Source organism: Ambystoma mexicanum, chromosome 9, assembly GCF_040938575.1.
Source record: "Ambystoma mexicanum isolate Mex_15411 chromosome 9, UKY_AmexF1_1, whole genome shotgun sequence".
NCBI classification, from domain to species: domain Eukaryota; kingdom Metazoa; phylum Chordata; class Amphibia; order Caudata; family Ambystomatidae; genus Ambystoma; species Ambystoma mexicanum.
Genome location: NC_090931.1, coordinates 635637634 through 635662435, shown reverse-complemented (window position 1 = coordinate 635662435; position 24802 = coordinate 635637634). Strand labels below are relative to the sequence as shown.

Genomic DNA, 24802 nt, shown 5'->3' with positions numbered 1-24802 from the left:
GTTGAACAGCAGCAGAGCTTAAGCCAGCCACGTTGCGCGGGCTTGCTTGGATGGATGGGCCCACCCGAATGGTAAGTAGTGTGGAAGAAGAGAATGTTACAGTTTTAACTTGGAGAACTGTCTATGGGCCTCATTACGAGGTATGCCGGTAGCCATGGCGCTATTGGCGGCATGGCTACCGGCAAAACCGCATCCGTGTCCTCGGAATGAGGACTTACCGGACCATTCCGAGTTCGGATGGCCCAGTAATTCCTCACTCGAGGACACGGACACGGTTCATCCCCATAGGGCTGAATGGTAATGGGAGAGGGAGTAAACAACGGGCCATTACGAGATGGCCCGTTGTTTGCTCCCTCTTCCCCTCGCGGGACCCGGTATGCACGCCTGGTTTTCCCAGGCGTGCTTAACGTGTCCCGCGAGGTGACCTCGTAATGTGGCGGAAAAAGTTGAAAGGCGCCGCAGCCTTTTACGGCACCGTTTAACCCGTTCCGCCAGGGTCGCAATGAGGCCCTATGTGTCCATTACGGCCTCCATTACCAGGACAGGGCTTTTATGGCTTGTGGCCGTGTTTTAGTAACAGCGATTGCCCTTACAAAAAGAAGACATAAAACAGCACTTTACACCGTTTAGCCAAGAATTGACTGTGGCCACAGCAGGCTCGAGTCCAAAGTGGAGGGGGACTCTGAAGTAAGCAATATAGGGTCAAATGACACTAAGGGAGAATATCGTGAGTACAACATGGACATTGAATTCCACTTGTTTGGATTTGCCAAGAAAATAGATTGTACTCTGCTGGCTAAGTATAAAGCAGTAAAATATTCTACAGTGTTGTGGCCTCCCAGCTTAAAGACTTGGATTCGAATATCAGAGGCAGGAACTTTTCACATAAGGAACAGTTAGTTCTGCTGGGCGTCCTGTTTGTGAAGTACTGCGTGTATGACGCATGTTTGTCAGCACCGATCATCATGACCGCCGCCTCTGTGTCCGAATCCAAGCAACAGAAGAGGCACGTGTGGTGCTCTCTGAAGGTGCACAATGCCACCGTTCCATGCCACTGGGTAGTGTAGACTAGTGACACGCCGTGCTCCACCTCAGAAAATTTTACCGACTACCGAGTGCTCCCTGTGGTGCACAACTTACACCCTCACTCAATGGCTATTTCCTCTGCTCTTTAATACGCGGTTTGCACCACAGGTGGCCCTTTGGGAAGATCTGAGTTGAGGAGTGAAGACCACACCTTTTTAGACAGTCTGCGGGACATCCATCCATACAGAACCCACATTGCAAAAAAACAAAACATGCATTAACCTTTTTTATAATAAAATATACATATGAATTTCACTGTCTGCAGAAATGGATTGTCAGATGAAAAAGCGATGTTCATGCATTCAATTAAACTGGCCCGACTGAAGATGTGTGAGGTCCATTTCAACATGACGGACTTAGAACAGAAATATTCTGAGCCTGAGGCACCTGTGGTGCATACATTACAACCACTCATACGAATATGGGCAACTTCCAAATAAATCTAGCATCCAGAGCATTCTTTTTTAATTTTTTTATTGTGTAAAATTTTGTTTACATTAAAAAACTTTTATCACACTTTTCCCCTTTAGCTCCGTTTCATGACCATCTTCTTCTTAAAAAAAAAAAATCTTTTCGACCACCTTGTTTCAATGTTCTTAACACAAGTCTTTTTCCGTAAGTTCTCTTGCTGCTTCATTGTCCTTGTCTTTCAATATTTTTTCCAGAAAGTTTATACCTGCACACGAGAATCTGGGATGGTGTCCTTGAATAAAATAATCCCATCTATCCTCAGCATTGCTTTGTGTCATTGTGGCCATCAACATCCAGAGCATTATAGCACAGTGCAATCCTTACTTTGGAAGAAGGCTGCAATGTAAAGATGTTTGTGAAGTTCTGGTTTGACCACATATTTATTTGATCATGGGGCAAAGGAAAGATAAAGGATTGGAATGATATTACGGGTGGAATATAGGGGACACGATGTGTTGAGAGACAAAAAGGCACACTTTTGGTTTAATAATGTGCAGACAGTGCTACATTAAAAGGGAGTGTATTAGCTGAAGGCTGTGCTCAGTTTAGCTGTCCCGTCCTCTCCTCTGCTTTTTGCAACACCAGCCGCCTTTGGCTAAACCAGTAAAATAAAAGGCTTGTGCAGCTTATTAGCTAATCAGCATTTGTTTCGAGGTTCTCTTCAGTGCCCTATCAAAACTAGAATCAGCCCCTTCCACTTATATTGAATTTTACATCCCTGCATTGTTAGGAATGCTAATGTATTCCTCAAAAGGCGCTCATTCACTTTGTAGCTTGTGAATAAGTAGGCGGCTTAAAACATACTTCCCCAGGACATAAAACACTATCAAGGGTTCAATGCCTGTTGGATTTTGGAAAGCTTTGTGACTATCTCGGTCTGCATTTCAGGAGAACGAGGACATTCCGATTCGCATTTCAATGCACACAAACCAAACTCTGTCATGACAGACGGGAGTGCTACATAACACATGTAACCCACAGGCAAAGAGGTTCTTACTGCTTAGAAGTATTTAATAAACAGAAAGGAAGGAAACAAACCAGAGTAAAAGAAACTGCACATGATAGCATGCATGCTTAACATTATCATCATTTACATTAAAAGGGCTTCATTGCATGATTGCATTTTAAATGATAATGATGTGATAATGATTTATATAGTGCTTTTGCCAAAGCGCTTTACATAGAACATATTTACATACAATATCATCCAAATGAAGTTGGTACTCAATGACCTCGGAAGGAAGGCTGAGTTCGTCTTACTGGGATTCGAACCTGCGACCTGCAAGTCACCCGCAGATCGCAGCATGTTTGGGTCTGCTATTCCTCCCCAGCCTCTGTAATGTTAGGCATGCCACACAGTTTTCGAAGTTCACTAAATATCTGTAGTGTTTCACGACTGCAACCACCAGAGCATGATCTCTCTAGTTCATGTCCCCGCCACTTATAATGAATACATGCAGTACACATTTGAAGGATTGTATTGTTTAAACGTGCACTGTATGTATTCATTATGACCATCTTCAAGCCACCCCCTACAGTCTTTATTCGGCCGGCATGGAAAATGCAAAGGGTCTCTGTGCAACACCCTCTCTGTCTCCCCTGGTTGGCGTCTTTGGCTGGGAAAATATTGCCTTTGATGTGATGTACCAGCTATTCGCAATACAAGCTGCTGTAAAATACACCATCACACTTGCACACATAAGAATAATGTAGCATCATGTTTGCGTCGGTTTGGACAATAAATTGCACATTTTGGAGGACATTTTTTCAAAATTTTCATGGGGGGAAAACCCCTCTTAATGTGGGTCAGGCGAGCTCGCTCGCTGCACTCGCTCGCTTCCAAATTCGCCCTGCTACATTTACACCTCACCACCTTTCAAAGTCACCAGCCACCACTGCATTTAGGACAGAGTTTGGCGCCCCTTTACAAAGTGACACGAAAAAAAATAAATTTTGAATGGGGTGAGGAGCAAGAAAAAGCATTCCAACTGGCCAAAGATACCATCCAGAAAGTACTGGATTTATGGCCATTAAGGGACGGACAAGTGGAGATGAATTTATCTGTACAAGATGCATTTGCCAATTGGAGCTTGTGGCAGAAACAAAAGACGTGTGCCTTTGGGATTTTGGAGTCGAAAGTCACCTAATGCTGGTGACCGATACACTCCATTTTAGAAACAACTATTAGCATACAATTGGGCACTAATAGATACCGAATAGATGACGGTGGGTCATGATGTACTGATTCGACCTGAAATACCAATTATGCAATGGGTATTAAGTTCCCCCAAAACACATCGAATAGGTCATGCCCGATAGGCCAGTATCATTAAATGGAAATGGTACATACAAAATCGTGCTAAAACCGGGAAAAGTGGTGTGGCAAAATTACATGAGCAGGTGGCTCCTGCCACTAGTAGATTTTGAGCCAGAGGGAGAGTTCACTATTGAAGAATCTCTGGTTAAATGGGGGATTCCATACGGTGAATTAACCATTGATGAAGTCGAACATGCATGATTTACTGATGGTTCGGCTAAATATGTGGGTGTAGAACGACATTGAAAAGCAGCCGCGTACAATGCCAAATTGAAAAAGGTATTGACAACTTCTGAAAAAGGGAAGAGTAGCCAGTTTGCAGAGCTCTATGCTGTATATTAGGCTTTAAAGCAGGAGACGCCTGGTTGATGTTACCTTTACACAGATCCATGGTCCATGGCAAATGGGTTGGTGGTGTGGTTGCCTACTTGGCAAAAGAATGGGTGGAAAATTCACGCCAAAGAAGTGTGGGGAAAAGAATTGTGGCAAGACATTGCCAAAATGCTAATGCATACAACAGTAACTGTATATTACGTGGATGCACATTGTCCAATAGATTCATTGGAACAATGGTTCAATTCTGTTGCAGACAAACATGCAAAAATTGCAAGCATGGACGCGAGGGCTGAGTAGGAGGATTTTGAAGGGATTGCAAATGGGCCCACCAGAAAAGTGGACATCCATGAGAGAAGGCTACTATCAGGTGGGCGCAAGACAGGGGTATCAGTATTCCTTTAGAACTTGTGAAGACAGTTACCCTACAATGTGCTATGTGTCAACACCAGAAACAGAGAGCTATTCCACATATCATTCATGGTATATTGAAGAGACGGAAATTACCTGGACACATTTGGCAAACTGATTATGTTGGACCCATGCCCATTAGTAGGGGATGTCAATATGCGTGTACTATTGTAGATTCCGGGTTGTATTCGGGTTACTTAATGGTATTGCCATGTAAAAGAGCTACTCAATTGAACACAATTAAATTACTGGATCAAGTAGCCATGTACTATGGTATTCCATTACAAATTCAGAGCGACAATGGATCCCACTTTAAAGGGAAGGTGGTGCTAGATTATTGTCAGGAAAAAGGAATCAAATGGATTTTTCACGTCCCCTACCAGCCTGAGGCTTCAGGGTTGATTGAGAGAATGAATGGATTGTTGAAAACACAGTTACACAAAACAGGCGATGGCCCTTTGAAGGGATGGCAAGAATGTGTTCAAGAAGCGGTACAACATTTTCAATAACCATCCCATTGTGAACGGTGAAACTCTGCTGATGCGCATGTTGATGCCAGCCCTCCAAATAAGACCAAATAGAGCAATGGAAACGTTGCTATACTGGAAAATATCTCCTGGTGCTTTAGCTCCTTACTGTGCCACTCCTGAGTCTGCTGGGGTGGATTTGCATGCAAGGGAAGAGATTCGTCTTGAACCAAGAGGCATTGCTGTGATTGATGCGGGCATTGGGGTACAAATTACGCCTGATCATATGGGATTAAATGCCCCTAGATCAGGTTTGGCCTTAAAAGGCATTCAAGTATTAGGTGGGATTGTGGATGCCGACTACCAGTGCGTGATTAAAGTTATCCTAATTAACAGTGGTGAAGACATGCTGCCTATACTTAAAGGGGATCGAGTGGCCCAATTAATATTGTTACCAGTCAAATGACCTACGGTACGGAAAGGAGAGCCTCCCACAATAGTAACTATCCATGGCGACAAGGGTTTTGGCTCATCAGATGCAATAATCCTGGGTGCTAAAGTATGGATTGAAAAGCCTAATGGCCCACCTTCTCTGGCGGATGTAATTGCTGCTGGTGATGATCAGGTGGTGCTGGTATCAGAACCAGGGAAAAGAAAGTGGTCTCATGTCCTGCTGACAAATGTTAGCTGCGTGAATAATATGCCCCGTCGATACTCTGTTTTTTTAATTATGTGGTTCTATATCCTGAGTATGCTGAGTGCCTGTGGTCGGCACGTTGGAGTGTTTTCAGGAGGGTCCGGGAACATGTCGGAGGATGTGGCAGATGTCTCTATTCACCCACTGAATTCGGGAGTGTGGAGGAGAACTGATATACCTGCTACAAGTCTCGCGCCAGACAATGAATCTGTGGCAGCTTATCGGAGCATTTTGAGGAAATGACAAGGGCAGCGACAAAATACTCTACTCTCGCTCCCTTCCAGAATTTGGACGTCCTTTTCACATCATAACTATTCATCCTTTGTTAAACAACCGGAAAACGTTTGGGTGTATTTTGCCTGGCATGGTTTGAACATCTCACATTTTTTGTTTGCCAGATGTGCATAATTCTGCAAACTTGATTACGACCTGTCTGATAGCCATTCGGACACCCGCCCCGGTCTTACAAGTGTTATTCGGGGTGTTAGATAATGATTCTTCGGTGGGGCATTGCGATATCAGGAATCTTTTTTCTGTGTATGAGTACTGTAAATTGTGTGTTGAAACATACCACTGATGGAAAAACATGACTTGTATCCTTACTCATGACATTGCTCCTGTGGATGTTAGTTATCAAATGACTTGTGTTCCGGTTGGTATTGGCAAATGCCAGCAACAAACTTTGGACAAGGATGATAAAATGACAATATTTGAAAAATGTTTATGTGCGAGACCAATAAGTGTTTGTATGGGTGTATCCAACAATATGTTGTGTAATTTTACTGTATTAACTGCTAGTCACCTGAATTATGTAAAACTTCCTTTGGGTTGGTTATTTTCCTGTGGTAACTTTACGTACTCATATATTCCTGCTAACATTTCCAGTGGCCCTTGTGCTTTGACCCGTCTCGGTTTAATGATGTTCCCTTCACAAGCTGCGGTTAGGCGATCCATACGTGCAACTTCCTATACTGCTCTTTCGCCTGACTGTAATTCGGAGGTGCTTATACTTTCTGAGGCTGAGGTGTTAGCATTAGCAATTTCTATAAATGGAATCTGGCGATTAGCTGCTGGGGTTATACAACTATGATTAAGCTGGCATGTTTTGTAGTTAAGGGTCTTAATGAGACTTCACAGACTTTAACTGAACTGTTATTAGATACTTTCAGAAAGCTATTTTGCAAAGCAGAGTGTTACGCTCACCTTGTCTCGGTGGGGGCGTCAGCACTGCAGGGCGATGTGGGTGTCGTCTGCTGGTCTGCGCAGGGGTGAATTAGCTGATGCTACCTGCTGGCCATTCTGGAGGTTGGTTCCTTATGAATGTGGTAGGCAAGCTCTCCATCCTGCTTTCTCTTCAGCAGGGGGGCGATTCCTGTGTGAGCCAAGTTACTTCACTGGTTCATTCGTATCTGCAGACTCCAAGCCCAGGGCCGCTGCAGTGACGCTTCTCTTGTTCTTGCTTGCTTGGTTCCCTGCTGGAACCTCTCCCTGGCTTGCTTACTGTTCTTTCCCTTGGTTCGTTGTTTTGTTGGATGTCCTTGTTTAATTATATACTGCCTTTTCCTGTTTGGTTAATGTTGGTGGTAAGTATGCACGCTTAACCTTGCTGCTGCGCTCTGGCCGAGGTGTTAGCTCTTCCAGCCCTAACCTTCCTTTCCTTTCTTTTCCCAGGTGCTGGTTGACGGAATGCTGCAGAAATTACCAGAAGTGTCTTGCTGCAAGCTGCGAGTTGATGGAATGATGCAGAAGTTATCAGGAATGCCTTGATTCTAATGCTTCTTCCTTTGCTTTGCAGGTCGCCAGTGAACGTCACGCTGCCAGCTAGCAGAGTAATGCGAAGCACAGTTCCAAGCAAGGGCGTGCTTTATATAGCCAGCCACGCCCGATTAGGCCAGCCACTCCCAAACACTAGCCTGTATGCAACAGAGAAGGGTTGTAGCTCAGTGCCCCGCCATATTGGGATACCAGGAAGTCACTGGATCCTTAAATCTGATGTTCCTCATTCCTCATGAGCCTGGTGCCAGAGGCGCCAGGAGAGGGTCCAGGTTGCCTTTCCCTGTATTCTATGTGTGCGGTTAGGGACACTCCTCGAGTAATGATATTGACCCCACAACAGTGCTAGGTTGGCTGTGCTTGTGCATTCCTGGGTGGTTGATTGTGACACAGAGCAGCAATAGATTACCTGTTTTTGAAGCATAATTTGGGTTGCGAAGCAATGGACGGCATGTATTGTTTTGATCTGGGGGACCATTCTAGATTGATTGAAAGCATATTAAATCATTGCAAGAATTGGCAGCCCGAGTCACACAAAGTAGGGCTGGAAGTTGGTGGGAGGAAGTGTTTGCCTGGATTTTTGGGGCCTTTACATTAATAGTAGGTCTTTGTTGTTGCGCTACTTGCATCTCCCATTTGTGGAGTATGGTTCGACGATTATGGGTGCCTCCAGCCTCCAGCTCTTCTTCCTTTGAATTATGTAAGTTGATTGTCCAAGGGGTGGAGTGTAATGCTTATGCTCTAAAATAACATGGCCTCGGCGTGCGGTCATCTTGGACATTCAACTTCCATCACTAATAAAGCCTACGTTTTTCGTAAGCTTTGCGGGCTCAGCAGAGTAGACATGCAGCTTGGTAGCGAAAGCAAAGCAAGGTCAGGTAAATATTGTTGCCAAATGGCCTTACTGTGGAGAATAGTTATAGTATTGTCCGCTGAAGGACGAACTGAAAAGGAAGTTGGAGCGCAATGCAGGTGCAGTGGTAAGGGATCCTGGGAATGAATGTAAGGAGCAGGGAGAAGAGAGCTAGGTTTTCCCACTTCTGGCTGGTTTTTTCCACCCTTTGCCACTTTTACTTGTGTACTGCTCTTCGGCCGAGGGCAGCCATAACTGAAAGAGGTGGGGAAAAGCCCCCCATAAAGAGGAGAGGCTTGTAAGTTGAAAAGTCAGTCCAAACTTGGATCCCCGGGTGATGTAGTCTCGCTGGTTGGGAGGACGCTCCGCTTCAGATCCCGTTATTGCGTGTGATCTCTTTGCCTACCTGCTCTGGGACTAAGCAGTGTCGTAGTGGCCAAGATGAAGGTGTCTTCGGCAGCAGCTTTGACGGTGATGATGTTTCTTTTCTATGTTCTAGTATAACCAGGTTACTCACTGTAGTGACCACCTTACTCCTAGTCCATAGTCCCCTTTCCTCCATACTTATGGGACATCTCTCCGTCCTGTCGGACGGGACCGGAGCACTTTGTAAAAAGCATCCACATTTTTCCAAAAATGTGTCATTCTTCTCTTTCTTGCGCGGTACCCGGCACGCGGCCGCAACCCCACCCAACTTGGCTCCGCCCCGCGCATCGCCCATCAGTCCTTTTCTATCGCCAGGTCAGAGACCTATTAGCAATAACAGAGGAACCTTATTAGAGGGGACGGCGGGCGGGTCGTATGGAGGAAAGGGGACTATGGATTAGGAGTAAGGTGGTCACTACGGTGAGTAACCTGGTTACACTCTTACGTCCCGTCCCCTTTCCTCCATACTTATGGGAGATTGCCAAGCACTCCTTATCGGAACTACGGGTGGATGGAAAACCCCTTACTGAAACAGGTTCTTCAGCACAGCCTGACCAAACTGAGCATCAGCTCTTGAGCTCATGTCGAGACAATAATGCTTACAAAAGGCCGATGGGGAGGCCCAAGTAGCCGCCCTAGCGATGGACTCCCAGGGGATGTATTTCTGAAGAGCAACCGCGGCTGCCTTGCCCCGCACCAGGTGTGCATGAATACCCTTAGGAGGTTTCAGCCCTTGGACGGTGAAAGACTCCGTGATGCAGGCGGCGATCCACTGAGAAATAGTCACCTTTGACGCCTGCTTACCCTGAGGGTTACTGAAGGTCACAAAAAGTTGAGAAGAACTCCTAAGCTCAGAAGTCCTGTCCAGGTAGAACTTAAGAGCCCTTCTAACATCAAGACTGTGCAGAACCCTTTCAGCCTTCGAGGCAGGATTCGGAAAAAAGACCGGTAGAGAGATCGACTCATTCAGATGGAATTCAGTTACCACCTTCGGTAGAAAGGCCGAGTTTGTCCGCAGGACAACCTTGTCCTTGTGAAAAACCAAGAAAGGATGCTCCACTGACAAGGCCTGGAGCTCACTCATTCTCCTCGCTGACGTAACGGCGACCAGAAAGGACACCTTCCAAGATAAGTACTTGAGGTCCACCGTGGCCATCGGTTCAAAGGGTTTATGGCACAGCACCGTCAGGACTACATTAAGGTCCCACGGTGGATGCGGACTACGAACCGGAGGGTAGAGGCGTGTCAAGCCTGCAAAATGCCTCTTAACCACTGGGTTACCCAGAGAATAAGAACATTGGTCTGTAGAAAGATAAGCGGAAACCGCTGAAAGGTAGGTCCTGCATGACAGAACGTGAACACCCGACTCTGCTAGGGAGGACACGAAGGACAGTACTGTGTCAATCGTGGCCACCCTTGGATCCAGTTGCTTATCCAAACACCAATAACAGAACCTGAGCCATTTACTCCTGTATTGGGATCTGGTCGAGGGTTTCCTGGCTGCCTGGATAATATGCATGTTATCCGAAGAAAAGTTAAGATGCTCTAAAGACTTGAACTCAGGCACCATGCCGCCAAGCTGAGCGATTGTGGGGAGGGGTGCCACATCTGCTGTTCCCCTTGATGAAGAAGATCGGGAGTTACTGGTAAGCTGATCGGCGGATACACCGACAGGTGTTGAAGTTCTGAGAACCAAAACCTGGCCGGCCACCACAGGGCATTGAGTAGAAGCGAACAGTTCACAGAGTTCTTCAGCTCCCAAATTGCCCGATGGACTAGAGGCAGAGGCGGGAAGGGGTAAGCTCTCATGCTGTGCCATGGAATCTCGAGAGCATCCCTCAGAGAGGAGGCTCCAAGCCCCCCTCTGGAGGCATACTGAGGAAGCTTCTTGTTTACCGCCGTAGTGAAGAGGTCCCCCTCCGGTGTGCCCCAACGCGAGAAAATCCATGAGAGGACCTCCGCCTTCAACTCCCACTCGTAGCTGACCACTGTCCGCCGGCTGAGGGCATCCGCTGTGACATTCAGCTGGCCCGGGATGTGTACTGTAAGCAGCCAGACACAATGAAGCACGGCCCACTCCCATATCTGGATAGACAGGTGCATGAGGGGGGGAGACTTCGTTCCCCCTTGCTTGTTGATGTAATACATCGACACCACATTGTCCGTGCGTATGTGGACCACCTTGTTGGTAACGAGCGGTCTGAACGCCTTGAGCGCCAGAAAAGATCGCCAGAAGCTCCAAATGATTTATGTGCAGGAGCTTGTCTTGAGGCAACCAGAGGTCCGAGAACTGAAGAAGATCTAACGTTGCACCCCACCCCAAAAGGGAGGAGTCCGTTGTGATTGTCACCGTGGGGCTTGGGTCCTGAAACACTGCGCCCCCCCGACAGGTTGCTGAGAGATGACCTCCAGTCCAGGTCCACTCTCATCGAATCAGGAATCATTATCCGCTTGCAATCCGGGTCCACAGCCTGACGCCAGGAACTCTGAAGAGCCATCTAGGTCCGTCTCATCTTGAGACGAGCAAGAGGAAGAGCCAGCACACACAAGGCCATGAGGCCCAGAAGCCTCTGGAACCACCAGGCCGACATGCTCTCCGACTGCGCAAACATCTGACACGTGGTTAACGGATCCGCCATTCTGTCCCCGGTCAGGTACACTCTGCAGTTGATCGTGTTCCAGCGAAAACCCAGGAAAATCAGGTCCTGCAAGACTGTCATGGAAGATTTCCGCCAGTTCACCGACAGACCAAGATGGAACAGGTGCTGAAGGAGAGACTGGAGATTGCCCGCTGCTGCCAGCGGACAAGGGCTGCGTAAGAGCCAGTCGTGCAAATACGGATGCACATGCATACCCTGGAGACGCAGATAGGCCGCCATCACCGACATCATCTTCGTGAAGACACGCAGCGCCGAGCTGAGGCCAAAAGGGAGCACTCGAAACTGGAAGTGCTCCTCTCCCAAAGAGAAGCGGAGATATCTCCTGTGTGGATTCCAAATCAGAATATGCATGTACGCATCCTGAAGATCCACCACACTGAGCCAATCGCCCAACTGCAAGGAGGACCATATCTGGCCGGCGTGATCATCTTGAATTTCTCTTGGGGTAGGAAAAGATTGAACTGGGAAAGGTCTAGGATGGTGCGCAGGCCAACCTGGTTGGGTTTGGGTACCGTAAACAGTCGGGAGTAGAAGCCCTCCCCTGCTCCCCAAGGGGAACGGGTTCCACAGCTCTGAGGTCCAGAAGTTTCTGAACCTCGGCTTTGAGGGAGGGCCAGCCCGACAGCTGAAAAGGATGGTTGCAGGGTGGGGTAAGGGTTAGAGGTAAGCGGAAGTCCGCTTGAGCGACTGACAAGACCAATCTGTCTTCTGTGATGGCCTGCCACGCCTCCCAATGAGACGCAATGCGTCCTCCCACCGGGGACTTGTGCGAGCGTGGAAAAACCTCATTTAGTAGGTTTATCGGTGGCGGTGCCACCTGAACCTGTGGAGGAGGCTGAAGAGCGGCAGAAAAACATGTCCGCTGTTGCCTACGGCGGTTATTCCCCACAGGGGTATCCACTCTGCGAGATTTGCGGTCGAGGAAGCCTCTAAAACCAGAGGAAGGTCGACTTTGTGACAACGGTCTCTGGGTTTTGAAAGGAGGCTTTACCAGGACGGACAATGACCTACCTGTCTGAGTGCTATCCTTCGTCTTGGTGAGCTCTACATCTGTAGTAGAATGAAAGAGCTCCTTACCATCGAACGGAAGGTCCAACACCTTGTCCTGCACTTCCTTTGAAAATTTAGTGGCATGCAGCCACACCTGCCGTGAGGTATCAACCCTCAGCATAAGGCTCCGAGCCGAGGTGTCTACGTCATGAGCCGCAGCCTCCAGGAGATCCTGGGCCAAGACCCTGGCATTGGGTAGGCCACCCTTGAAGTCTTCCAGCTTCTCGACCGGGATAAACTCCTCAAACTCCGACAGACCTTTCCACATCCGCATGTTATCTCCCGCTAAAATCAATTCAGCGTTGGCCTGCCTGAGCTGCAAGGCCAAGTTGGCGAAGATTTTCCTCCAGAGGGAGTCTAGGAGCTTGTCCTCCTTTCCCAGAAGCTGAGTAGCCGTCGTGGAAGAGGATGCTGCAGGCCTGGACTGCAAAGTGGCCGCAGCCACCACTGTGGAGGAGGGAGGCAGACAAGATGACAGCGCCACCTCTTCCGAAGAATGCAGCCTGTATCTCGCGTCAATTTTCTTATTGACGAAAAGTCCAGAGTATGGCTTTTCCCAGACTCTGCGGACCTCGGCCAGAACGTCCTTCTGCAAGAACAGGCCGGTATGCTCCAAGGGAGACAGGGTGAACGCCCCAGAAAGCACGCCCTCCTGCGGAGCGGGTGTCTCGGGCACCGGGACATCTAAGAAACTCATCATGTCCAGTACCCGGTCATGAAAAGCTCTAATAGAGCGGGGAAGGTCCTCGTTGTCCTGATCGCCTTGGGCGTCATCTGACAGGTCAGGATCCTGCTGAGCCGTGTCAGGCGCTGCCTTGTCCACCGGGGACAATGGAGGCAAAGGCGGAAGAGTCGGGGAAGGGACCATAGGCAAGGGAGGCACCGGCAGGACCACCAGAGGAACGGGTGGAGCCGGAGGTGCAGGTGGACATATGTCCCTGAAAAGCCCTTTGAAATATTCCCTCATGGGGTCGGTACGCATAAGCGTTTGGAATTTACCAAAAAAGGCGTCCTCCGGGGACTGTTTTGGAACCTGAGGAGGCCTCTCATGAGGTGGACAAATCCAGGGACGTAACAGGGAAGGGTGCCACATTGGCCCCTGCACCGACGTATCCACATAAATCAAAGGTGCCGACCCCGCAGGCAACGAAACATTGTGCAGAAGAGGCATCCGGGCGTTCCAATCGTAAACTGGCCGATAAGGATGCGCACAAGGGACTCTATGTTCACCCAAGGGACCAGACCCTACACCTGAGGCCGATGGCGTAGTTGTAGGGGTACCAGCTAAAATGGCTGCCGCGGTCGTGGCGGGAATGGGCGCCATTTTGTCCTCATCTGAGGGGAACTGCGGCACGTGAGGAAGTGAGGCAGGGGTCCCCGTCAATGGATCAGGGGTCTTAAGTTTAGCCTTAACATAAGGAACCTCAGCAGAGCCGGTACTGTGGGGCCTGGAATGCTTTTGTGACCAACCGCCTCTGAACGAGGGACCTCGGACCCAGGTCCGGTAACAGCCTTATCTACGCAGGCCTCGAACATCCGTTCGGTAACGACAAGCCCACCCAAGGCCTCGGGGCGCACCCCGGTCTTACTTTTTAGGGAAGCCGACAGAGAGGCCTGAGAGCGAGCTCCGGTACCCCACAACCCGGTAGAACCGGGTCTACAAACAGCCCCCACAGGAGGGGCCTCGGAGCGTACACCGGTGTCCACAGGCCCCTTACGGAGATCCTCGGAGAAAACTCTGGTCGAATTATTAGGCCCAACAAGCACCTCAGGGCGAACCCTGGTGACAGAGCAATCAACGCCCCTCCCAGCCCGAGAGGAACCCAGAAAGGTATCCCACGGCAGAGGTGTTCAAAAGTAAAGAACTTACCTGGCGTTTTTTCTTCTCATCGATAAATGCCTGAAAATGTGCAGGAGGAGTTCGTCGGAACATCTCCTCCCACCGCTCCAACTGACGTTGAAGTGCCCGGACCGAAAGGGAGTAGTAAAAACAGGCGTTCCAACGGTGATCCAGATCCAAACACTCTAAGCAAAGAGGATCGGGATCCACCGTCGCGAAACGACGGTGACACGATCAACAATCAGGAAAGTCTAGTTTGAACGACATAGACAGACTAGTAAACGATCGCTAGCGATAGCCAGAGAGGAAAAAAGGGAAGAAAAACTTCTGAGGATGCAAGTGCGTCCAGTCCCGAACGCGGAGAAAAGGACCGATGGGCGATGCGCAGGGCGGAGCCAAGGTGGGTGGGGTTGCGGCCGCGTGCCGGGCCCCGCGCAAGAAAGAGAGGAAGGACACATTTTTGGAAAAATTTGGGTGCTTTTTACAAAGTGCTCCGGTCCCGTCCCACAGGACGGAGAGATGTCCCATAAGAATGGAGGAAGGGGGACGGGACATAGGAGTATAACCAACTGTATGTTTATTGGGTGTTTTATATTCATATCTGTATACATATATACCAATAGATGTCTATACCTGTGTATGGAAAATAAACAGCCTATAACGAGCCTTTCACAATCACAGTTATTGGCTGTTATGTGTCTTATTTTTGCCTGTCTGAGACAAAGAGTTCATTGTGCGGTAAGGGCCGGAACAGGTAACTCAGAGGGGTTCCCCAACAGGGCCAGGTAAAAGCACAACAGACCTCAACCTCTTTGACACTGGAGTACGCTCAATGGGCCTGCTGTGCTTTGCAGAAGTATAACTGCAGAAAGAGGACTAGTCAGAGACCCTGGCACCTTCATCCAACCATGTAACTAACCTCCTGTGGCAATCCTTATGAGACTTGGAGGATAATGACTGACAGATGGAACAGTTATTAAGATCATGGTATGGATACAGACAATAAAGACACTACTCACGAAGATCCTCAATGTACACGTTGAGGTGACAAGTTGAACAAGCCTTGAACAGGCTTTTCTTTTGAGTGTCTGCCATGGTGTCTCAGTCAACAGACTCTCAAAGGCCTCAATGGTAGGCATCATTACAGCAACCCTGCAGGCAAAAGAATGGGCCGGATTTCCACACCAGCAAGGGAAACAATCCGGCACCAAACGGTCAAGATCTCAAAGAGAAAATAAAATGAACAAATATAGGCTAAATCATTGAAGAACTGAAGTGAGATTTTTCGAGGACTCCCAACACTTAACGTGCAGTAACAAAGCTGAAGATGGCATCCAGGGGTGGAGCTAATGGAGGCCTGTAGATTGGCTGTGGGGCAATATGGCCCAAAATTACTATAGTAGAAAGAACACTCAAAATGGCAAGCAGTTTATACACTATAAAGGTAAACTGCTTTGATGTTTCCGACTTTTCCCAGCCTGACGACGGGGAATATTTAAACAGCATGTGCATCTGTAAAAGTTCCAATGCTAGAGAATCCCATGGAATGTAAGTGAAGTCCGGTTCCGGCCTAGTGAAAATAAAGGCTCGTATTTTGGTGGCATTTTGTAGACGCGGAGCAAATTGCTTTTGCACTAATTTTCAGATGATTAAATAAAAAACACACATTCTTTTCAACTGCACCACATAGGGATGCTGAGTCTTTGTAATAGTAGCAACCAACAACTGGTTTAAAAGCAACATAACCCACACAGTCGGGTAAAAAGTATCAAAATTGGCTTCTTTTGTAATATTGAGACTTCTAGGTTATGAAGAGAGAAAATCAATATTGCTCAATTTTTCACCTACTCCACAAAAAGCAAATAGGAAAAGCAAGTGCTAAACATTACAGAATGCAGGCCTACAGTAAGAACCCAAAGTAACTTTCCAAACTCAGCTCACATACTGACTTCAAGTGATTATGGACTTTATTAAAATATTTCCGCACATTACTTTTTCATTCACATAGTTTACTCACAAAACTGCACAACTCATGCTGTGAAGCGCCTCAGGAGATTGACATGTTGTGTTTTTTGCGAGAGTTTCAATGATTATGTAAATATTCTGCAGGAATATACTGCAAAGTTTCTTTTTTTATAACAATACCAGATCGTGTTCACTGTCTTCTTAATGTCAGAACGGCATACTGTGTGCCACTGCTATCACAGACTGTGGACCATAGTTTCAATTCTTCGTCCAACTTGTAATGCTACTTTTGCAGAGCAGACTTGGTTAATGGGGGAAATAACACCCTCATAGTGATGCCTGCCCAATGTGTGGTGCCACAAAAGAAACAATTATTCACTTTCTTCTGCTTTGCCCTAAGACTCTTAGATTGAGATGACAATATTTCTTTCTAGGTCAAATGACCTTTTTTTTCAACTGGAAAAGAAATCGATTTAGAAAGACTGCTGCGTGACCGCGCAGAGCTGTGTTTCTAAATCCAACTGTCACGCCCCCTGCTGCACACGAGTGTGCGCAGGGGCTTACAGGCTCACCAGGACAAAGTGGAGTAGGAGGAGAATGGGTAAGTGCGTGTGTGCGTGTGCTGTGTGTCTGTCTGTGTTTTGGTTTGGGGGAGTCTCTGGTGGATGCAAGGAGGACGCACAGCCGGAGATGAGTTTAACATAACTTCTCTTTATTAACTGGTAACACGAACTGGCGCCTCCCGCCTAAACACCTCTCTCTAACCCCTCGTCATTTAACTCTGCCCCTTTGCATGGCGGGCATGTCTCTTAAAGGTGTAGCGACCGGCAACACCTCCCCCGGACGACTGTTCAGACATCCAGGTCAACATTCTTCAAACCAGCGCAATGGCTTCTTGGTGATTCGCTGCGGTCTGTCATGACGGGCGTGCACCTCTTCCCCTGCTGACAGGTCCCCGAGGGGTTCCACCTGGCTCATGCTTCCTCCAGGCGGGACCCACAAGTCATCTCGTGGCTATCGAGGTACCGGATCTGGTTCCGACGGGAGAGATTAACAGTCCTCTCTCTTGACATAGTGTTTAAACGGCATAGGGCCTGATGGGGATTGGTGGCCTCTATGCGTGCTCTCTGGAGAGTTTTCTTTATTGACACCATAAATCTTTCCGCCATCCCGTTGGCTTGTGGCCAGCTGGGGGTTATCTTGAGAGGCTTGAACCCAAGGTGCTTCGCCAGCGCCTCGAACTCATGACCATTGAACGGCGGCCCATTGTCGGACTTGATCACTCTCGCGATGCCCCATTCACTGAGTACCTCGTCCAGGGTGGCTGCTACCTGAGAGAAAGCGGTGGTAGCAAGTCTCTTGAAAATGGGGAATCAGTAGTACTCGTCAATGAGGAGAAGGAAGTATTCCCCAGACTCCATTGGTCCGTAGAAGTCAAGCACCACCCTTTCCCATGGCGTTCCGGTATCTGTGTTGTTTGAAGGGGCCCCTGGTGACGCAGCCAGAGCTCTGCACTGGCATGCGAGGCAATTCTTGATCCATTTGTCGACCAGTGCGTCTAGAAACGGAAACCTGACGTGTCATCGTAATTGTCTTTTGGTATTCTCGGCTCCTTGGTGTCCCTCTTGGGCTGTTCGGACCACGTCGGCTCTCAGGGCGGCGGGGATGACGATCCGGCAGCCCCTCAAGAGTATGTTGTAGTCTTTTGCAGCCAGTTCAGCCTGTACTCTTGCCAGTCTCTCCATCTCTTCCTTGCACACCCCCGGGTGGGCAAGAGTCGCTTGTCAGTAGTCCTTCCATTTGTTGGTATTTGTTAAACTGATGGCGAGGGACTATGTGGAGTCTGCGACTGATGCGGCCGCGACCACCTCCAGCGATACGGCCGGCGGAATTGAGTTTGCCACTGCGTAGTCAATATTCACAATGTCGCCCCCGCGGGTGACTGGAGGGCCTGTGGGATTGCGAGACAAATAGTCAGCTGGGTTTAGGTCGCCCCTGCGCCGTTGTACTATGTACTAGCCATATTCCTGCAACCTAATGCCCCATCGCTCAATCCTCGGGGGCATTTTGGTGCGTGGGTTTTCGAGTAGTGATAGAAGTGCCTGATGATCGGTGAACAGAGTGAACTTCTTCCCGATTATAAAGTTGTGGAAATTCTCACAGGTCCAGACTGCGGCAAGGCTCTCCTTCTCGGCCTGCGAGTATGCAGATTCCGGTGTGGATAAGGCTCTGCTAGCATATGCCACGATGTGCCTGGGGTTGATGTTAGGGCCGCTCATCTGTGCCAAGATGGCACCAATGCCTACTGGACTGGCATCCACAATTATTTCTGTGTGCCAAGAGGGGTCAAAGTACGCCAAGCGGTGTGCTTCCGTCAGGGCACGCTTAATGATTCAAACGCTTGTTGGTAAGTCGGGGACCATTCGAACACAGCTTCCTTCTGCAGCAACTTCCTGAGCGGGTCAGTGATCGAGGCGTAATGAGGGATGCATCGGGCACAGTATCCGGCCATTCCCAGGAAGGATCGGACAGCCGCTATTTGTTTTGGTTCCTTTAGTTTGGTGATGGTGTCAGCCTTGCCTGGATCGGGCGTCATCCCCTCACCAGAGAATATGAACTTTAGCTTCGATTTGCTAAATTGACATTTGTCAAAGTTGAGCGTGAGGCCTGCAGCTTCGACGGCCTCACAGGTTGCGAGGAGTGCGGCATCGTGGGCCTCTTTGGTCGCACCAAAGATGAGAATGTCATCACTGTAGTTCAGTGTACCCGCTATTGGCCTGATGATTTGCCTCACAGCCTCTTGAAAAATCTCGCCCGCTGAGGAGATGCCCAAGTTCAGCCGTCAGTACCGGAATAGTCCTTCGTGGGTGGCGAACGTCGTTATTCCCCTGGAATCAGGGTGTAGTGCTAATTGATGATACCCTTGTATTAACTCGAGCTTGGAGAACATGCAGGCATTATTGAAATGCGCAATCATGTCCTCAATGCATGGACCTGGGTGCCTTTCCCTTTGGATAGCGGTGTTAGCCATCCTCATGTCGACGCACAGACGCAGTCTCCCTCCTTCCTTTGGTACAATGACCAGGAGTGGGACCCAAGGGGTGGCTCCTGTTGCAGGTTCAATGATGCCATCAGAGAGCAGTTGGTCCAGCTCTCTGGAAACCGCTTCTTGGAGGTGGAATCCAACTCTCCTAGGGTTTTGCAGAACTAGTCTCACCAATGGGTCAATATGTAGCTTGATTGGGGGGGGGCCTTCAGCATGCCTAGTCCTGTGCACAGTCAGGGAAACTTTTCTATGATGTCGAGTTTGGTGATGAGGCCTTGAGTGGTCCCGGAGGTGATGGTTCTCACGATCTCCTCTTGGCCTTCATGGACCACTGCTGATGTTATCACATCGTCTGCCCCCACATGGTTGTCAATGAGTCCGAGGCATGAAGCTGTGTAATATCTGAGGAGGCAGCGCCCTTTTGTGGGGCACCTGATGACATGTATGGTTGTGTTGGTTTGTCGACCTTTGAGAAGGAGGAGGCATCTGAAGTGGCCGAAGGTCTGTAGGGGTGTGACTGCGCCCCAACGGAATATTATGGATTGGGTTCGATCCAGCGTACGTGCATCAGGGATTCTCAAGTATTCCTGCTCCCCCATGATGTTCACTGTGGCACCAGAGTCTACCAGGAAGTGAAACAGGCAGTTCCCCACCTTAACTGGGATCCTCAGGGCTTCCTTGGCTTCCTCACTGTCTTGGACAAGGTTGACATATTCGTCCTGCGGTGTTGGGTCATAGCAGGAGGTGCCTGTGATGAGCATGGGAGTGTAGTAGTTTTCTTCTTCCGGGTATCCCTCTGGGGGTTCATTGTACTGGTCTACCAGATGTGATGGTTGTACTTTCCACTTGTAGTCCTGTGGCTGGTCTTGGTAGCGGTATTCGTCGACGGCCCGGACATATCTTCATTGGTTTGGTTGAAAAAAACCGCTGTTGGAAGTACCGAGGTTGCGGTGGCCAATACGGCATTCTGATGGGCGCTTGGGGCCTCATGGTGGGAATGGTCTTCCTTCCCTGCAAACGGAATGGAAGTGACCCTCACTCCCACAGTTTGCACATCTTTGCGATAGGGCCGGACAGGACCCTGAGTGTGGGAACACCATGCCACAGCGGTAGCACTGTCTCTGTAGTGTAGGTGCTTGTTGGCTTGATTGTCTGTATGGGTAGGTGCCCCTGTCTCCCTTCTGCGGGGCTCGTTGTTGAACTGCTGCTATGAGTTCAGTGGTGTTGTGTTTTGGTGTGGGCATGCCTGCCATCGACGCAGCTTGGGCATCCAACCTTTCGAAGATCCAGGCAAGCTCGCTCACCTCTAGGTTTGTAAGGGGCTTCTTCAGTAGTTGTTTCTTGTGTTGGAGATACACAGGCCTCAATGATGCGCAGGCGTATGGCTTCATCCAGAGAGAAAGCGTCAAATTGGCAGTGAGCCCCCTTCACCTTCAGGCGGGTTATGTACTCATCCACAGTCTCCTGTGGCTTCCTCATGCATTGGTTGAAGAGGTATCTCTCATGGTCTCTATTGGGTTCAATAATGAGCAGCCTGTCGAGGGCTGTAATTAGAGAGGCGAAGATGGCGCGAGCAGGTGGTGAAGTGGGCGGGTTACTCATACTGGTGGTAGGTGTCCCTTGGGGTGGACGTGGGGTGCATGGTCAAGTATATATTTACTCACAGGTTGTAGGAAGAAGTGTCCTTGGCGTGCCTGAAGGGTCAGCACTGGTTGAAGAGGAAGAACTCTAGGGGATCACAAGGGTCCACAGCATGCTAGCGAGATCTGGAGTCTCATGAAGGTCCGAAGTATTTTTTGGCTAAGGTTCAAGAGGCCTCCAAGGTAATTTTGAGTTCATGTGGGCTGAGGCCACGTGTAAAGCAGAAGTGCCTGGGAGGCTCAGCAAGCATGTGGGAAGGAGAGCGTGCTTCCCAGGGCACGTGCGCTGTAAGCAGGGAGCCGAGGGTGGAGCTGCGCCAAACCGGGCTGTTTCCCATGCGATGTGTCTGCTCCTCGCAGTGTGCCCCAGCTCCAGCGGGAGCGCTGCCGGCTTGGGTGTAGCAGGGAGATATCGCTGATGTTGTTGCCAGCGACCTCCTGCGTCGCTCTACTTCCGGGCGATGCGTGGGCCCCAGCAGGACTTCTCTGGGCGGTGGGTGGGTAGTATGCTGGGCCCTGACAGTCAGGGCGCGTCTGTGCTTGCACCTTTTTCTAGGGGGTGAGGGGTGCGTGGCGGGACTCACCGGCACTAAGCAGCGTCACGGAGAAGGAGGATGGGCCCGGTGGGATAACTGCCCGCTTCAGGAGGAGGACGCTTGGTGGGATCACCAGTGAAGTAGGACTCCGGCCAGTGGGGAGACAGCCTCGTCACCAGATGTAGCCCAAGCCGGGCTTGCGTGGGTGCAAGAAGGACGCACAGCCGTAGGTGAGTTTAACATAACTTCTCTTTATTAACTGGTAACACGAACTGGCGCCTCGCGCCTATACACCTCCCTCTAACCCCTCGTCATTTAACTCCACTCCTTTGCATGGCGGCATGTCTCTTAAAGGTGTAGCGACCGGCAACAGGGGGGCGGGGGCTGAGAGAGAGGGGTTTAGGGGTGCGAAACCCCCCGATTTTGAGGTAATACTGCAGGAGAGGGTGGGGAGGAGCAAAGTGGGATTCGGAAGGGGTAGGGGGTGAAACCCCCCAAAGTAAAAAAACAGTCATGTCCTTTTCCCACTTTCTAAGAGCCACACAAAATCGACCGAAATAAATCAGTCTTTTTTATGTGCGATCTTCAGGAAGCGGGAAAATGACGTAGAAGCCAATATTTATGCCAATATTTAGAGCAGAGGTCCATTGTCTGACCTGCGAAACAGTGAGCTTTTGCAAACGCACAAGTAATCCATATGTGGTGTTTGCCGCATCCCGTTTTATTTTTAGAAGTTGGAACTTGAAGGCCAAATGCATGAAAATGCTATTCTTTTTTACATATTTTGTAAGCCTGCGGAGCTCGCTACTGTAATTCATAACATTTTAGGATCTGAATGATGGGTTTTTGGCCCGGGATGGACAGATTTCTATTTCGATTCTACTTTCTGTTTTTATATACTGTGATTGTATATCTGTTTTAATGCGAAGTGATTGCATACTCTATTTATTTCATGTAACATATGTGTGTTTAGATGCTTTTATGACGCTGTGTCGAAATAAAGCTATTGTGATGATGATGATGATGATGATGATGATGATGATGATTAGACGTTCACATCCAAAATGAGGCATACACATTGTTGAAATATTAATAATACAGCTGCTGTCAACAGTCAAAAGTCCAATGAATGTCACAGTATTGGTGACATTTACGACAGTTCCTTTCTACATAAAAACCCCTGACATGTTTAAGAATTTCAGGAGATCCACAGCTATCACCACCTGCTTTCGTTTTCGAGGCACCCTTTCTTTCTCAACACGACCCCGAATTATTTTGTTGCAACTCATGTAATGGACTTTTAAGAAGGATCCCTAACTTCCCTACTATTTATTGCAAAAATTGGGATAGTGTGTTCTTAAATTAATTTTAAGAGTACAAATCTGCAAGGGAATTGGGCCAACTATTCACCATCAAGGCCACATTAAGTTTTAGCTTATGTTTGAGGAGGTTGTATGTCAGTGGCTAAAGGTTCATACATGATTTCCATTTTACACCTGCAGACAGCTCCAGATGGCTGGAAGAACTCTGTGCGCCACAACCTGTCACTGAACAAGTGTTTTGAGAAAGTGGAAAACAAATCTGGCAGCTCTTCTCGTAAAGGCTGCTTATGGGCTCTCAATCCAGCCAAAATTGACAAGATGCAGGAGGAGCTTCAGAAATGGAAAAGGAAAGACCCAGTGGCCGTGAGGAAGAGTATGGCAAAGCCAGGTCAGTTCATAGACTACATTTGAAGCACTTCTTTTGGATGAAAAGGGATTCCTGGTCAAAATACTGTTGCTTGCAATCTTCATGATTCATTGAATACCTCATCCTACTTGTGTAACTCCACTTTAGAAAAAACAGGGGTCTTTTACACTTGGACAATAGCACTGTAAACACAGTCAGGACAGAATGCTGGGGTCGGGATACAGTTAAAAGGAAACATAGGCCAATCCGTTCCACTCTTGAGTGGAATGTTGTTCAACGGACACTCACATTGGTGTACCTATTTGGGAAACCAGAGCCAATGCAAACAACACTAAAGATTGTTTGACTACATGTACATCTGTAATGTATGCAATATAAATGAAACTTGTTTGTATTATCTCCTAAAACAAGGCTTTGCCTCAACAGCACACATATTTATATATTTTTTTATTTTTATTTTATTGTACATTTGTAAAGCGCTTATGCAACAAGTAAATTGTGTTTCAAAGCGCCCACAGGGCAACGGGGGGGGGAGGGAGGAGGGGGACATGGCAGTAAAATTGGATATAACATTGTAAGATAGAGGCAGACCTACTAGGCCTTGTGAGCATTCAGAACGTGCAAGTGCAGAGGGAGAGAAGGGGTGGGGGAGTAGGGAGTAAGTGCTAGGTGTATCAAGTGGGAAGTGCTAGGAGTGAGCATCTGTAAGTGCCCAGGTGGAGTGGTCAACCACCAATAAATTAACCAAGTTACTCACCGTAGTGACCACCTTACTCCTAGTCCATAGTTCCCTCTCCTCCATACTTATGGGACATCTCTCCGTCCTGTGGGACGGGACCGGAGCACTTTGTAAAAAGCATCCAAGGAGTCAAGGAGTCAAGGAGCTGAGTCCCAGTCTGCCCCAGTCTCCACGTTCTGCTGTTCAGAGAGGTGCTGCACGACCAGTCATGTTTCTGTCTCTAACAGTCTTTGTGCTTAAAAACACCATTTTCGTGGGGAGCACAGCACAGAGTCAAGGAGCTGAGTCCCAGTCTGCCCCAGTCTCCACGTTCTGCTGTTCAGAGAGGTGCTGCACGACTAGTCCTGTTTCTGTCTCTAACAGTCTTTGTGCTTAAAAACACCATTTTCGCGCGGAGCGGAGTCAAGGAGCTGAGTCCAAGTCTGCCCCAGTCCGCTCCCAGCCCGCTCCGCCCGCTCTCCCCCTTTGCTCGTTGCCAGCATGAGAAATGACTTTGTCTGCGGACGGACCCCAGACTCGGAAAAAATCTTCCCAGCTGCGTTGCATGCCAAATCCTTGGTCCACGATGAAAGCAACCGCCGGGGACAAGGTAAGCAAAGCCACTGGTCGGGTTCTTTTGGCTTTACAAGCTTCTCATGTCCCAACACTGACTTTGGCTGCCTCCTCATCGTTGCCTTCATCCCTGTTGCACCCCGGCACACAGTGCCAGGTACCCGAGTTTCTAACTCCTCCCTCCACCTCACGTCCTGCTGTTCTTGCAGCCCAAGCTAACTGTTCTTCGAGCCCACCTCCGGTCACTAACC

General features: G+C 48.7%; 1 protein-coding gene across 1 annotated transcript in view; it reads left to right on the top strand.

Moving 5' to 3' along the window:
* The window catches only part of FOXN1 (forkhead box N1), an 848919-nt gene that overhangs the window by 700686 nt on the left and 123431 nt on the right, over positions 1 to 24802 (top strand). The window contains exon 8 of the mRNA XM_069615340.1: positions 23074 to 23281. Coding sequence (XP_069471441.1) covers positions 23074 to 23281 — 208 coding nt within the window. The remainder of the gene's footprint in view (positions 1 to 23073; positions 23282 to 24802) is intronic.